The sequence below is a fragment of the Rhincodon typus genome, chromosome 5 (genome assembly GCF_021869965.1).
Source record: "Rhincodon typus isolate 14 chromosome 5, sRhiTyp1.1, whole genome shotgun sequence".
Classification (NCBI taxonomy): domain Eukaryota; kingdom Metazoa; phylum Chordata; class Chondrichthyes; order Orectolobiformes; family Rhincodontidae; genus Rhincodon; species Rhincodon typus.
Genome location: NC_063336.1, coordinates 46,487,164 through 46,501,659, shown reverse-complemented (window position 1 = coordinate 46,501,659; position 14,496 = coordinate 46,487,164). Strand labels below are relative to the sequence as shown.

Below are 14,496 nucleotides of genomic sequence, written 5' to 3'. Positions count from 1 at the left end.
ACAGCAGGCCAAGCAGCATCAGAGGAGCAGGAAGGCTGATGTTTCGGGCCTAGACCCTTCAGAAAATTTTCGGAAAGAAGGTCAGCTTTTCCGCTCCTCCACTGCTGCTTGGCCTGCTGTGTTCATCCAGCTCTACACCTTGTTATCTTGGACTGAAGGGTCTGTTTCAGTGCTGCATGACTGTTGTCAGTTCCCTAAACCCCCGACCCTGCCACCTAGACATCCCCCCCCCCCCCCCCCGGCCAGTTACCTCCTGTCCCCTCTGTCAATCACCCACACCGCTACCTGTCAATCATCTCCAGTCGCTCCGCCTATGGACCGTGCGGATGGACCAATCGGGGGCCGCGGGAACGCTGTGATGACGTGCCCCCTGAGGCGGAGGCGCGCTGCTGGAACTGAACGTCACAAGTCGGGGGCGCGCCGGCGGAGGCGGGAGCGCGGGGCCTGAACCATGGCTGCGGACTGGGACGAGATCCGGCGGCTGGCAGCGGACTTCCAGAGAGCGCAGTTCGCGAGCACCGTACAGAGGTACACGGCTGTGTGCGGCTTGTCATTGACACTGTTACCCGGGCCGCTCCTCAGCCCCAGTACAGGCCTCTTTCCCCCCCCCGCCAGTAACTGCAGGCTCCCGGACAGTGCTCCCCTTTACCTGAAGGCCTCTCTCTGTCACCACTTGAGGAGATGGGAGGCTCTTTTTTTTTTTACTGAACTTTTGTGTGGTTTTCATGGTTACAACGCGCGGCCTGAGAGATGTCCCTCTGCTAGTTCCCCTCATCTCAGTTCGTGCAGCCAGTTTTTTTTAAGTTTATTGAGCAATGTGGAAAGTTCAACACGACCGCAAAACTTAACAGTGAGCCTAAATTGCCTTGATGGAAGGCACAGGGCGTTTTAAATTGAGACTGTTTTTCGCAAACCCTGCAAAATTATGCAAAAATATAAACGTTAGAACCGAATAAATTAATTTGAAGTTTATGTCTCACCATATGTTTGGAGATGTCAGCTGGAGAAGTTCAAATTTCTCGGATACATAATAACAATTTGTGTTCATGAAGAAAGTCTTTGGTGTTTTAAAAGGTGCCGAGAAATTTCACAAGTATACTATGACAGAAAATATGACATGACAATATGAAAAATCTGACCAGATAACCAAATACCTGATCGAATAGGTTTTGTGCACTGCTCGAAAGGATCAATTGAGGTGCACTTTCCTAGATCTTAGCGTCCCAGCAGCTGAGGGTATAAAAATGAAAATCAAGGTACTCGTGATCTGTGTAACTGGTGAAGATTGTAGGGATAGGAAGCAGTGAAATCATGGAGGGATTTAGCATCAAAATGCTGCAGATCCAGTAACCAGTCTAAGTAAGCACAGGAGTGACAGATGAATGAGACTTAATGAAGCTTAGTGTGGTTAAGGTTACAGGCAGCAAAGTTTCAGCTCAAGCTCATGAAGGGTAGAAATTTGGAGATCAGCCAGGTCTGCATATTGCCTCAGTCAGATATGGAAGGAATCAATGATATGGATGAAAGTTTCAGCAACAGATGAGCAGAGGTAGTGGTGCGTTGGGAGACAGAAGGGAAAGAGTCAGACAAACGTGCAGAAGTGAAATAGGCAATGTTGGGTATGATGCAGGTACAGTATCATAGAGGTCTACAGCATAGAGGCCCACCAACTCTGCTTGTCAAAAACAGCCTCCTAAATATTCTAATTCTATACGTTCATGTAAAGAGACAACAAGGTGCAGAGCTGGATGAACACAGCCGGTCGAGCAGAAAGGCTGAAGTTTCGGGCCTAGACCCTTCATCAGATGAAGGGTCTAGGCCCGAAACGTCAGCCTTTCTGCTCCTATGATGCTGCTTGACCTGCTGTGTTCATCCAGCTCTGCACCTTGTTGTCTCGGATTCTCCAGCATCTGCAGTTCCTACTATCTCTGTTCATGTAAACCCACCTTAAGGTTAGAAATAATGCTGAGATTGTGAACAGTTTGGTTCAACTTCTGAGAAGGATGAAGTTGGTGGTCAGTGAACAGAGCTTGTCACTGATATATGGCATTAGTCTTACCAGTGTTTAACTGGAGGAAATTTGAACCTATCCAGTATTGATGTTGATCAAAATAACAGCCGAAAGAACTGCGGATGCTGTAAATCGGGAACAAAAACAAAGTTGCTGGAAAAGCTCAGCAGGTCTGGCAGCATCTGTAAAGGAAAAAAACAGTTGACTTTCGGGTCCGGTGACCCTTCCTCAGAACTGATCAAGGTCTCTGTGAATTTAATGACGGTGAAGTAGTTAGAAGTGGTGATGCTGAGGTCAAAGTGGATGTCGTTAGTATACATGTTGAAACCACCAGGTTTATAATACTTTTGACAATTGATGGCAACCTCACTCAAATTTGCAATTTTCTACCTTTACCTTTGGGAACTGGAATATGTCCTAATCTGAATTATAAAGGAAATCAAATTCAGTATGTTAGACCTGTGACATGGAATTTCATCCATGGATGCAATTGAGAAGTTAGACTCAAACATGTTTCTGTTGCTGGTACCATTTTTGTCAATATCAAGTTAGGCACAGGTCTCTTCCCTATCTCATTAGATTGTATCAAAATTTAAAATGAAAGTTAATCAGATTAAACAGTTGAATCTGAAGGAAAGCACCAAATCTACACCATATTTTTAAATTATTTGTAAAAAGTCATGTTTCAACTTCTTTAACTGTTATTTGTGTACAAGACGAACAAAGAATTTCTTTTATTTTGTTGTCTTTTCTTTATCCCATGTCGCATAATAACTTTAGTTAACAAAGATCTACCAATTTCCGATGTAAAACTTAACAGTTAGCACCAACAGCAATTTGTGGAAGTGTTCACTAACTAGAATCCTGAAAGGACAGTCGCAAAATTATAGGCTGTGTTCCATAAATCTAAATATATCTCTAGAAATGGAGTCAATTAAAAGCAGTCAGTTCTCTTGAATCCTTAAACTTTGATCAAATCACCCTTTGACCTTCAGAGTTCCATGGTATACAATCCCTAGTTTGCATAATTTGTCTTTGTAACTTAATCCTTGGAGTCCAGATATCATTCTGGTAATTCTACATTGCAATCCATCCAAAGCCAGTGTTATTCCCAAGATGTATTGCCTAGGTGTCATCTAACCTGACCTTTGCATAGATGAAACACAACTTTGACCTTCTGTTCTGGTCCCTTTATATACTGCTGTAATTTTATGCTTTGTTTTATACAATTTACAGTCCCGTTTAGCTTTATGCCATTGACAAACTTCAATATATAGCTTTATGTCTTGTCACCTAAGTAATTTGAATGTAATATAGTTAAGGTCCTGACATGGAATCGATGTGGGACACCATTAGACATATCCTGCTAATTTGACCTCCTGCTCACTACCTGTGCTCTCTGTATGTTGCCCCTCAGCCACTTTCATTACGTGGTCAATAAACTGTCATCAGTTTTTCTTGTCATTTGGGGATGTGGACTTCACTGACTGGGCCAGCAATTTCTGCTAATCCCTAGTTCCCTTGAGAAAGTGCTGGTGAGCTGCCTTCTTGTACCACTACAGGGGTATTTATTGTGCACCCATCATACTGTTAGCGTGACAGTTTCATGATACTAACCCAGCAATCGTGAAATAGTGATATATTTCCAGCTCAGGATGGTGAGTAGCTTAGAGGGGAACTTGCAGGTGGTGGCGTTCCCATGCATCTTTTGCCCTGTTATAGATGGTGGCACTCATAGGTTTGGATGGTGCTGTTTGAGAAGCCTTGGTAAGTTTCAACTGTGCATCTTGTAGATGGTATAAACTGCTACAACTGAGTATCAGTGGTGAAGCGAGTGAACATTTTGGATGTAATGCTATTTCAAGCAGGCTGTAGGAGTTGAGTTACTAACTGCTGGATTCCTAGCCTCTGACCTGATCTTGTAAGCATAGGTTTATATTGCTAATTCAGATTCTGGGCAGTGGTAAGCCCATGATGTTGATAGCGGAGGATTCAGTGATTGTAGTGCCATTGAATGTTGAAGAGATATGGTCAGTGCCTGAAACTGTGTAGCATGATTATTATTTACCACTTGTCAGCCCACGTCTGAATATTGCCCAGGGTCTTGCTTCATTTGGTTGGCTAAAGTATCTGAGTTGCAAACGATGCTGAGCAACTTCTGACCTTATGGTTGGATCTACCCAAAGGAATTCTTGAAGCTCTTGTGATGGGGAGGCAGTGTCCCTGTCTATATGTCAGGATGCCCATTTCCATGTGCCATCTGCTTCAGACGTGTGTAATAACCACTGTGAACAGCTTGGTTAGAAAATATGTACCCTGAGGAACTCCTGGAGCTGAGATGACTGACTTCCAAAACCACAACCATCTTCCTTTTGAGGTAGGTATGACTCCAGCCAATGGGGAGATTCTGTCAATTCCCAATTACGTGATCTTCAACTTCAGCCAACAATCTCTTATAAGGGACTTTATTCAATGTCATCTGGAAGCTTATGTAAATAACATCCAATGATATATCCTTCCCCACTACTTTGTTCTTCTCTTCAAAACTTGACTCAGGTTCATCAGATGTAACTTGTCCTTTATAAATTTATGCTGGTGCTCTCCGTATAGCTGAAAATTTTCCTGACGTACAGACACACTATGCTGAATCAAAGACTTGAGTAAATTCCTGATAGTGGATGTTCAGCTAACTAGCCTAGTGTTTTGCAGTTTAATTTATCGTTCTCTGAAATACCAGAGTTCCATGTTTAGTTTCCAGTCTGAAGGAACAGGCCTCGAATCGAGTGAATTTTGCATGATTGTAGTTAGGGTATCTGCGGTGTTCTAATCTGCTTATTTTAAAACCCGTGGATGAAAATTATCTGCTTTTGAGGATGTCTCAACTGTTAACATGTTTCGGGCCCTGGATTTGGGAAAACTTTCCAACATTTAATCATGAGACTTAAGACACAAATCCATTCAAAGAAACAAGAAATAAAGTCTGGTGTTGGTATGCATATGCATGTTCAGTTGAATTATTTCAAGAATTAGTCTCTTTAATGCTGCTCCTAAAAGTTTGATCTCATTTGCCTAAGCTGCCAGGAGCCCCAATTGGAGCATGCTCACATTAGAGAATTAAGGACAAGGCCAGCTTTCTGGGCAGCGATCCGAGCAAAATGAGTATTTGGTGATAAGACACACAAAATTGAGGATGAGTTGTGAAAACTGTGCAGTCCTGCAATAGTTAGACCTATTGTCAAAATTCCACAAGCTTCTAAGCCATGTAATTGATTTCTATCCAGGCTGCACCTCTGGGGGTGTAATTGTGGAGGAAGATTCCTATAGTCTTCTGAAATAACCAAACTTTATTAAGTATCATGTAATTTTATGGGACTACAGATGCATGTCTTTAGAATATCTTTGTTAAATTATAGAAGTAGTGTGGAACCTTTTAATGCTCATTTCAAGGCTTATAACCATAGCCCCATTTATTTGTTGTGTTTTCTGATTTCTATAAGATTCAAAAACATTTTCTTAGAAACTAGAGTACATTGTTTAGACTCTGAAATACATAGCTTCTCCTTATTCTTGTGCTTCAAATTTTATTTAATCTGTGCAGGTTGTCTGAACGAAACTGTGTTGAAATCGTTGCAAAATTGATAGCAGAGAAGCAGCTTGATGTGGTACATACGTTGGATGGTAAGGAGTATATCACTCCTGCTCAAATTGCCAGAGAGATACGGGATGAGCTTTACATTAATGGAGGTGAGTATTTCAAGTTGCACACAAACTGATAAATGTGTCTTTAGCTGAATTATGGAGAGTTTATATAAGATCAATATCAAGTTAAATGTAAAAACCACTGTTGGCTAGTCGTGATGGGTATCGGCTGGAAATAAAGCATGGATAAATATCGTAACAAAATTTACATTTCTTTTTCAGCCAAGAACGATATTTTCACCCTTAAGCATGTTGGCCATCAATAAAACAAATCTGAAAGCACTTACACTCATCAATAGTCAGCAAATTCAGTATCTATATTATCAAATGCATTGCACAGGCTCTGTTTCATTGAAAACACCTCCATCACTAGGTAATTAAAGGGAATCTTGCCTGAAAAAGAAAGGGTCTAGGCCCGAAACGTCAGCCTCTCTGCTCCTATGATGCTGCTTGGCCTGCTGTGTTCATCCAGCCCTGCACCTTGTTGTCTCGGATTCTCCAGCATCTGCAGTTCCTACTATCTCTGTATTTTTCTGTAGTTGTGTATGTAGTTGGTGCCTTGAAAGGAATGTCTTCAAATATGTTCAGTTTTAAGGTGTCCCATCTTGCCTTGTAATAATTCCATGTTTCAAACCACTTATTTTTTTAATAGGGGATTTCCAGTGTATTGTGCTTCTACTTGTCCCATTTCAAAATATGATTTTTTCCTTTATAATAATTTCTCTGATTAGAAGTGTTATTTCCACATTTGTAGTGTCTTTCAAAAAATCTTTTTCAAAACCTTTGTTTAAAGTTGATATTTTTGTCCAGAGCTCCGAATCAAATTTATATTCCACTTGCTCCTGATGCACAACATACTGAGTACTCAAGGACACACCAATACCATTTGTACTGAAAATGTTTCAGTTTCAGGATAGAGTAGCCTGAGCTAATGTTTATTTAAATCTAACAGAATATCATCCATTAGTTTCTAGCAGTTAATGCATTATTATCTTCTTTCAAGATACATGGTAGTATAAAGAGCTATAGGGCAGATTTCAAAAGTTTTATTTGGGTAAAATTTTATTTTATGAAACAATGGGGCAAGGGTAATCTTGTAGCTATTTGTTATACAACAATTATTAATACCCAGTATAAGTATTTTCTTTATTTTTCAGGTAGGATAAATATCGTAGATCTGCAGCATGTGAGTATGTTTAATATTAAATTTTAGGTATATATTGAATATTTAGTTTTACTCTGTCAAGGTTACAGACATTCATATAATGTTAAGAATACAGTCCCTGTTGTGTGGTTGATTAGTGATAGTTGAAATATTGCTGGATTACTGTCAGTCTTGCAGTGGCGATAAATATTGAATATAATAGAAAATTATTCAATGATCATAATTACCTTTTGCTTTCTTTGGTTACCAAAAGCTAGGGAACTCTCCCCGACAGGACACTAATGTTTTGTTTAATCAACCTGTTTGAGCATATTATAACACCCTTCCATACAGCAGGTGGGACTTCAACATAAATGTTTCAGGTCTGGGGAAGGTACACTTCTGCTGTGCGACATTTACCTTTACATTTACCTTGTAATCAGTTTGGATAGCTGTTGCTTCATGATCATCGACTTGTTGTTACTTTACAGACATTTTTAATCAACCTGTTCAGAGGTGTTATCACACTCCTCTGAAGCAGGTGGGACTTGAACCCAGGCCTCCTGGTTCAGAGGTAGGGATGCTACCACTCCTCCACAAGCACCCCAACCAGAACCTTTATGCTTAAAAGTTTAAGATGAATTGAAGACAAGTGACCTTAAGTATTCGAAGAAAAAAAAGGGGGAGGGCTCATTATGTCCCATGTAACAGCAGTAGTTTCTAACAGGTTTGTAAAACTTGCCATACATCTTGAAGTTATGATTGATTCAGTCTCTGCAATTTTATTTTCTCCTCTATTCTAAATTAATAGCTCAATGTCAGCCCAGACACTTGTGTGACTGAAAAATGTAACGTTTGTACAGATTAGTTAGTTGTTAAAGTTTTTCAATTCCTCCACCCTATCCCCAGCCAGTTTTTTGAGTTACAGGAAATAACATGATCAGTGCCACATCAGGTAAAGCACCTGTTGGAGGCAAACTAACTTCAACTCTGCTACAACTGCCTTTTCAGAAAGAGAGTTTGAAATACCCTCTTGTGAGTAAACATTCCTCCTTATTTTTGTTTTAAATAGGCAACTGCTGATTTTTCTTTTTAAAACAGTGATCCTAGATCTAGATTCTCCCACAAAAGGGAACATCCTTTGCACATCTACCCTGTCGAGACCTTCAGAATCTTGTATGTTTCAATCGTCACATCATATTGTTCTTAACTCCAGTGCACACAAGTCTAAACTAAGCAACATTTCCTAGTAAGACAATCCACCAATTCTATCTATTTAGTCTAGTAAACCTTCTCTGAACTGTTTCCAATGATGAATACTGAACGCAGTATTCCAGATGTGGTCATGCTGATGTCCTGTGTAACTGAAGCATAATCTACTACTTTTATATTGATTTCCCCTCACAAATTATAACATTCTATCGACTTTCTAATTACTTGCTGTACCTGTTTAATAGCCTTTTGTGGTTCATGCACAAGGCCACCCAGATTGTTCAGCAATATCTCACCATTATGTCGTTTTTATAATGTTATGTGCAAATACATGTAAACACTTTTTACATTCAAGAGATGTATTTATGCCCAAATATTTGTTATTCTTCACTAATTTGTACAATCTAAATCTTGAACCTTTTTTTAGATTCTTAATGTGGATCTAACTCACATTGAAAGCAAAGCAAGTGACATTGCTAAATCAGACAGCAGCATCCAATTCGTCTTGGGCCAGCTGATCGATGAGTAAGTATTTATAATCTCTGGTAAACAATGTTTAACAATCTATTTTTTCCAAAACAACGAGAGAATTTTTGTGAAGTAGCAATAATGAAAGTGAAGAATTATAGTAGGGTATGCTTCTTTCATCAGTAACATAGACTTTCGATTGTTAATCCTTCTGTATACCCATCTTCTAATTAAGCCCATATCACATGCTGTCTCCTTTATCTTCCCCTCCAATTCATCTTTAAGTTAACTTGTTACTAAGCCCACTGTCATCCTTTTTCAAGCTTTTGACTTGCCTCTGTTGTTCTACTGCCAACTTTCTCTTCTGAAGCCTTGCAATAGCTCCAACTTTATACTTCTGTCTGCTGAGGGCCATGCAGTTAGATTCTCGCTTGTTCAACATGTTGAAAATACATTAATGACATTCCATGTACCTGCAACCATTTTGTTGTCCCTTCTTATACTCACTATCCCTTTCATTTCTGTTTAACATTCCTTTTCTATCAATGTCTGTCCTCCACAATCTATCTTAATGAAACTGTTCCCATAGTTTCATTTGTTTCAATGGAGGTACCTCATCTCTCCCAATGTTAATCCATCTCACATGCTCAAACTCAAATACTGTGAACAAGGCACATTTACATATGGCAAACTGTTTTAACCGGCACACTCAATAATTTTTTGCTGGTTTGTATACCTGAACACTGGACATTTGCTGTATTGTCGCAAACTTGACGATTTCTGCATAGTCAGTTGAGGGTATGAGTAAGAAGGATCTCTGCTGGTAAGTTTTGTTCAAGTTATTATCTTAGCGATTTATGGTTAAGTAAAGTATAACAGTGATGTGTGTTCCCCTGCATTATGTTTCTATTACTTAATTTTTTTTACATTGATTATGTGCATCTCTTGATCAGCAGAAATATTTAATCAACCGGAACACCCTGGGTTAAGAAAACGTTTGCTATAATAACATAGGGATGGCATTTCTAAAGGCTCAAGCAGTAAAAAAAAATGCACGCGTGCTCGACCAATAATGGAGAAATTATAGATGAAACATTTTGTCACCCCTGCTAATCTAGATATTCAATATCTATAAGGATATTGAAGTGGAAAGACAGGCTCAGAAAGGGAATTCAGGTAAGTGGGCCCTAGGAACCTTAAACCACAGAAGTCCATAGGAAGGGCAAAGGGAGGGTTATGCATAAGGAGCCAGAAACTGGATACAAATCCTGGGGGTGCAAGGTGTTGGACATGTTAAAAGAGATTGCAGAGGTGTCTAGGCCATCAGGGGTTTTAAAATGGAAGGATTCAAATTTTTAATTTGTGCAGTTGGGCAATGGAAATCAATATCCATCATTAAAGGCAACATGATGGGCAGTTTGGACTTAATATGCAATTATACACGAGCTGTGAAATTTTGGGTTAGCTAAAGTTTTATGAGAGGTGAAGGATGGGAAGCTGATCCAGGAAACATTGGAGTAATTGACTCTGGAGGTGATAACATGTTTTGAGGTCTCATTAGCAGATGGAAAATAGTTGTGTTGGAGATGGATTCTTTTCCAGACATATACATAATCCATGGAGAGAGAGCAAGCTAATGTTTCAAGTCTAGATCACTTTTCACCAGAGCTGACGTGAGATGTGGAGGGGATAGCATTAAATGCTACAGTTGGTGAAGAGGTGGTGGAATGTAGAGTGCTGGGGGAGAAAAGATGTTGATAGTTTGGATTAAGTGATTGGAATGTGAGAATAGCAGAACCATGGTGTGTTTAACTGCCAGACTTGAAAGAACAGACAGTCCCGCGGGGATGAGGGAAGGGGAGAGAGTACATGGTGACAGAGAATGTAACAAGTAAAGCTAAACAAAAGGGAAGGAATGAGAGTTAGTTTACAATTTGAAAGTGTTGAATTCAATATTAAGTCCAGAAGGTTGTAAGTGCCCAGTCTGAAGATGAGATGTTGTTCTTACAGTTCGAGCTGTGATTCACTGGAGCACTACAGCATTGCCAAGGACATACATGTGAGCAGGGCACTGTGTTATAACGACTGGCTATGGGAAAGCCTGCGTCATGTTTGTGTACAGACTGGAGGTGATCTGCAAAGTGGTCATCCAGTCTGCGTTTGGTTTCTCCAATGTAGAGTAGACCACATTGGGTCAGCAAATGCATTACACAAGATTGGAGGAAGTACAGGTGAAATGCTGCTTCACCTGGAAAGATTGTTTAGAGCCTTAGGTGGTTAGTGGAAAGGAGGTGAAGGGGCAGGTGTTGCACCTTCTGCGGTTACATATGAAGGTACTGTGGGAAGTGGAGTGGTGTTTGTGGTCGATGAATGGACAAGGATGTCCCGGAGGGAGTGATCCCTGTGAAATGCAGGCAGACGGAGTGAGGGGAAGATGTGTTTAGTGGTGGCATTCTGCTGGAGTCATGTGAAATGGCGGAGAATGGTCCTTTGAATACAGTGGCTGGTGGGATGTAAAGTGAGGACAACGGGGACCCGATTACACTGTTTTGAGTGATGGGAAGAGGCAAGGGCAGAAGCATGGGTGATAGGTCGGATGCAGTTGAGGGCCCTGTCAACCACAGTGGGCGGGATACTACAGTTATGGAAGAAGGGTGCCTCGTCAGCAGCGTGGTTTTGGAATGTAGCATCATCTGAACAGATATGATGTAGACGAAGGAACTGGGAGAATGGGATGGAATCCTTACGTGACGTGGCATGTGAAGAGCAGTAGTGAAGGTAGCTATGGGAGTCAGTGACTTTGTAGTGGATGGCAGTGGACAGTTTATTCCCTGAAATGGAGACAGAGGTGTCAAGGAAACGAAGTGTCAGAAATGGACGAAGTAAAAGTTACGGAAACGTGGAAATTGGAGGCAAATTGAGCAAATGTTTCAAGGTCCTGGCAGGAGCACGAAGTGGCACCAACACAGTTGTCAATGTACCAAAGAAAGGGTTGTGGGAGGGGGCCAGTGTAGGACTGGAACAAGGATTGTTCCACATACCGCATAAAAAGGCAGTCATAACTGGGTCCCATGTGAGTACCATAGCCACTCCTTTGACTTGGCAGCAGTGAGATGAATCAAAGGAGAAATTGTTCAGTGAGAGAACAAGTTCAGCCAAGCGAAGGAGTGTGGTGGTGGTTGGGGATTGTTCAGGCCTTTGGTCGAGGAAGAAGCTGAGAGCTCTCAGACTCCTCTGGTGAGGAATGGAGGTATGGAGGAATTTGATATCCATAGTGAACAGGAGGCAGTTAGGGCCAGGGAACTGGAACTTGTAAGTATGATGGAAGGCATCAGAGGAATTGTAGATATAGGTCTGGACTAGTGGAAAGAGGATAGAGTCAAGATAGGCTCAGTTTGGAGCCACACAAGTAATCTAAATTTAGATAGGGTACCCTTCGTCGTTCAGTACTTCCCAGGAGCGGAAAAACTACACCATGTTCTTCGCAGCCTTCAATGACATTATCAATGACGATGAGCACCTCACCAAGATTTTCCCTACGGCCCCACTTCTTGCCTTCAAACAATCGTCAAACCTTAAGCAGACCATTGTTCACAGCTAACTACCCAACCTTCAGGACAACATCAACCACGACAACATCAACCACAACACCATACAACCCTGTCATGACAACTCTGCAAGACGTGTCAGATCATAGACATGAATACTACCAACACCACCCACCACATGCATGGCAGATTCTCTTTTGACTCGGCCAACATAAAACCTTTAGTTATCTCGGGGCAGTGACTTGAAAGAAATTCTGGGATTTGCATATTAATACTTTCTAAATGATTAAAGATTTAACTGCCATCTTAAGTTTGTTCAACACATTCGCATCAGTTCTATGACCCTTTGATCTGTTGCTTATAAATTCTGTATCTGTTGCTTATAAATTCTGTGTCTGATGCCACATCTCTCACTGACACCTGAAGAAGGAGCGAGACTCCGAAAGCTTGTGCCTTCAAATAAATTGATTGGACTATAACCTAGTGTCGTGTGATTTCTTACCTTAACCAGAGATTGTGATGGAGCATGAGAATTGAGACTGCATCAGAGACTTTGTTGGCTGGTTCAAAGACAATGGCTTTAGCCTTTCCAATGCTTGCTTTAGTGAGAGTGCAGTTTGGGCAAGGTATGAAGCAGATAGACAGTTCGCTATCACTTGCTTATCAGCATTAAAAGCTAAAATAACCTCAACAGATTTTCTCTTCACTGTTTTACTTTAATAACTTAAATGTTGTGAACAAACAGCTTTGAGAAAAGCTGGAGGTGAAAACTTTTCGTGCTGCATTCGTTGTGACTTGGTTGCAAGAACTAGACTTGGAAAAAGAGATATCAGTTGTACAGTATGCAAAGAGGATGATGATTGTTGGGCTATGTTTGGCACGGAGATAGTATATGAACAGTTATTCATTGTTCTTCAACCAGGCAGGGTGATTCTAATTGGTCAGGAAGCTAACATAGGGCTGTAGCAGGCAGTATTCGCAACTCTTTTATTTTTACTCCATGATAAAGTTGCAATGCGTGCACAAATTTCTTTTGTCCACGTAAAACAGGGTCTGCCCGAAACATCAGCTTTCCTGCTGCTCTGCTGCTGCTTGGCCTGCTGTGTTCATCCAGCTCTACACCTTGTTATCTCCTGTGCATTAATATGTGTAGCTACTGGAAAATGTATTGCACTGCGAGCAGGATTGATAATCTTAAATTGATTCCCAGCATAGTTCTTAGCACAGTCTATATTATTTAATGAATATGCTTAATAGCAGAATCATATTAAATGGTGGATCTATGGTTGTGAGTCTTGCAAGTGCAAGTTGGTTGGAAATGCCCAGTACGTAGCCTGTTGTGAACAATCGAAAGGATAAGTTATCTGATACAATCTGCCAGTCTTCAGCACATATGGCCTATATACTGGCAAACACCACCAACTATTTGCTGCATTTCCATACCAATGCTGGCTATCCAATCAACACCATCTTCTCATGTTGTATAAATTGATACCCCTTTTTCAAGTCTGCTTCTTGTGTCTAGTCTTGATGTGTGCAAGAAGAAAAGTTTTGATTTCTTGTCTCCTTTTCGCAACGTTTCAACTCTGTTATTCTTTTGAACGTTTTAACTCCACAACATGGCATTGATGTATATTCTTAACAATTCCAGAAATCTGTACTTGTTTCAAAGTGTCTGTTTATCTGCAGTCAAATGAATATTTTAAGTAAATAGATTGAGATGTGAAGACAATGGGTAAATTTACTTTCATTTAACCAGAACCTACCTGGATCAAATGGCTGAAGAAGTAAATGACCGACTACAAGAAGCTGGGCAGGTGACTATAGCGGAGCTGTGTAAATTGTATGACCTTCCAGCTGACTTTTTAACAGAGGTGAGTAGATATTTTCCATTGCAATTAAAATATTTGCAGCAGTTGATGTATAATATTAAGGAACTGAATCAAGTTCTGACAATTTCTAGTGATTTTTTTTTAAAGTTCTGTAGGGTTTTCGAAGTAATAAAACCAAGAATACATTAGTAATACTATTAGTTTTGAGTAGCCAATTGTAAAAGGAACATTCCAACAGGAACAGAAGTCTTAATGAGTTGTAAAATAATTAATTCTGCCATTGAGTGGGAAATGTGCATTATCATTGTCTGTTGCTTTAAGGGCAATGAATGACTATAAGTTGACACAGCTTGAGGTCAGTTACAGAGTAATTATTGGTCTTTAAATCTGGAAATTCCAATAAATCTGTGGCTGTTATGATTAACCAGATTAAGTCTGATATGTAAGATGACAAGGTGTAGAGCTGGATGAACACAGCAGGTCAAGCAGCATCAGAGGAGCAGGAAAGCTGACGTTTTGGGCCTAGACCCTTCTTCAGAAAATCAGATTTTCTGAAAAAAAAGGGTCTAGGCCCGAAACGTC

General features: G+C 40.5%; 1 protein-coding gene across 1 annotated transcript in view; it reads left to right on the top strand.

The window, feature by feature from the left end:
- The first annotated feature begins 356 nt into the window (after window positions 1-356).
- The window catches only part of ufl1 (UFM1-specific ligase 1), a 40,142-nt gene continuing 26,002 nt past the window's right edge, over window positions 357-14,496 (top strand). Inside the window, exons 1-5 of the mRNA XM_048596753.1 lie at window positions 357-528; window positions 5,610-5,755; window positions 6,868-6,896; window positions 8,494-8,591; window positions 13,842-13,956. Of these exons, the coding sequence (XP_048452710.1) occupies window positions 452-528; window positions 5,610-5,755; window positions 6,868-6,896; window positions 8,494-8,591; window positions 13,842-13,956 (465 nt within the window). The 5' untranslated portion in view covers window positions 357-451. The remainder of the gene's footprint in view (window positions 529-5,609; window positions 5,756-6,867; window positions 6,897-8,493; window positions 8,592-13,841; window positions 13,957-14,496) is intronic.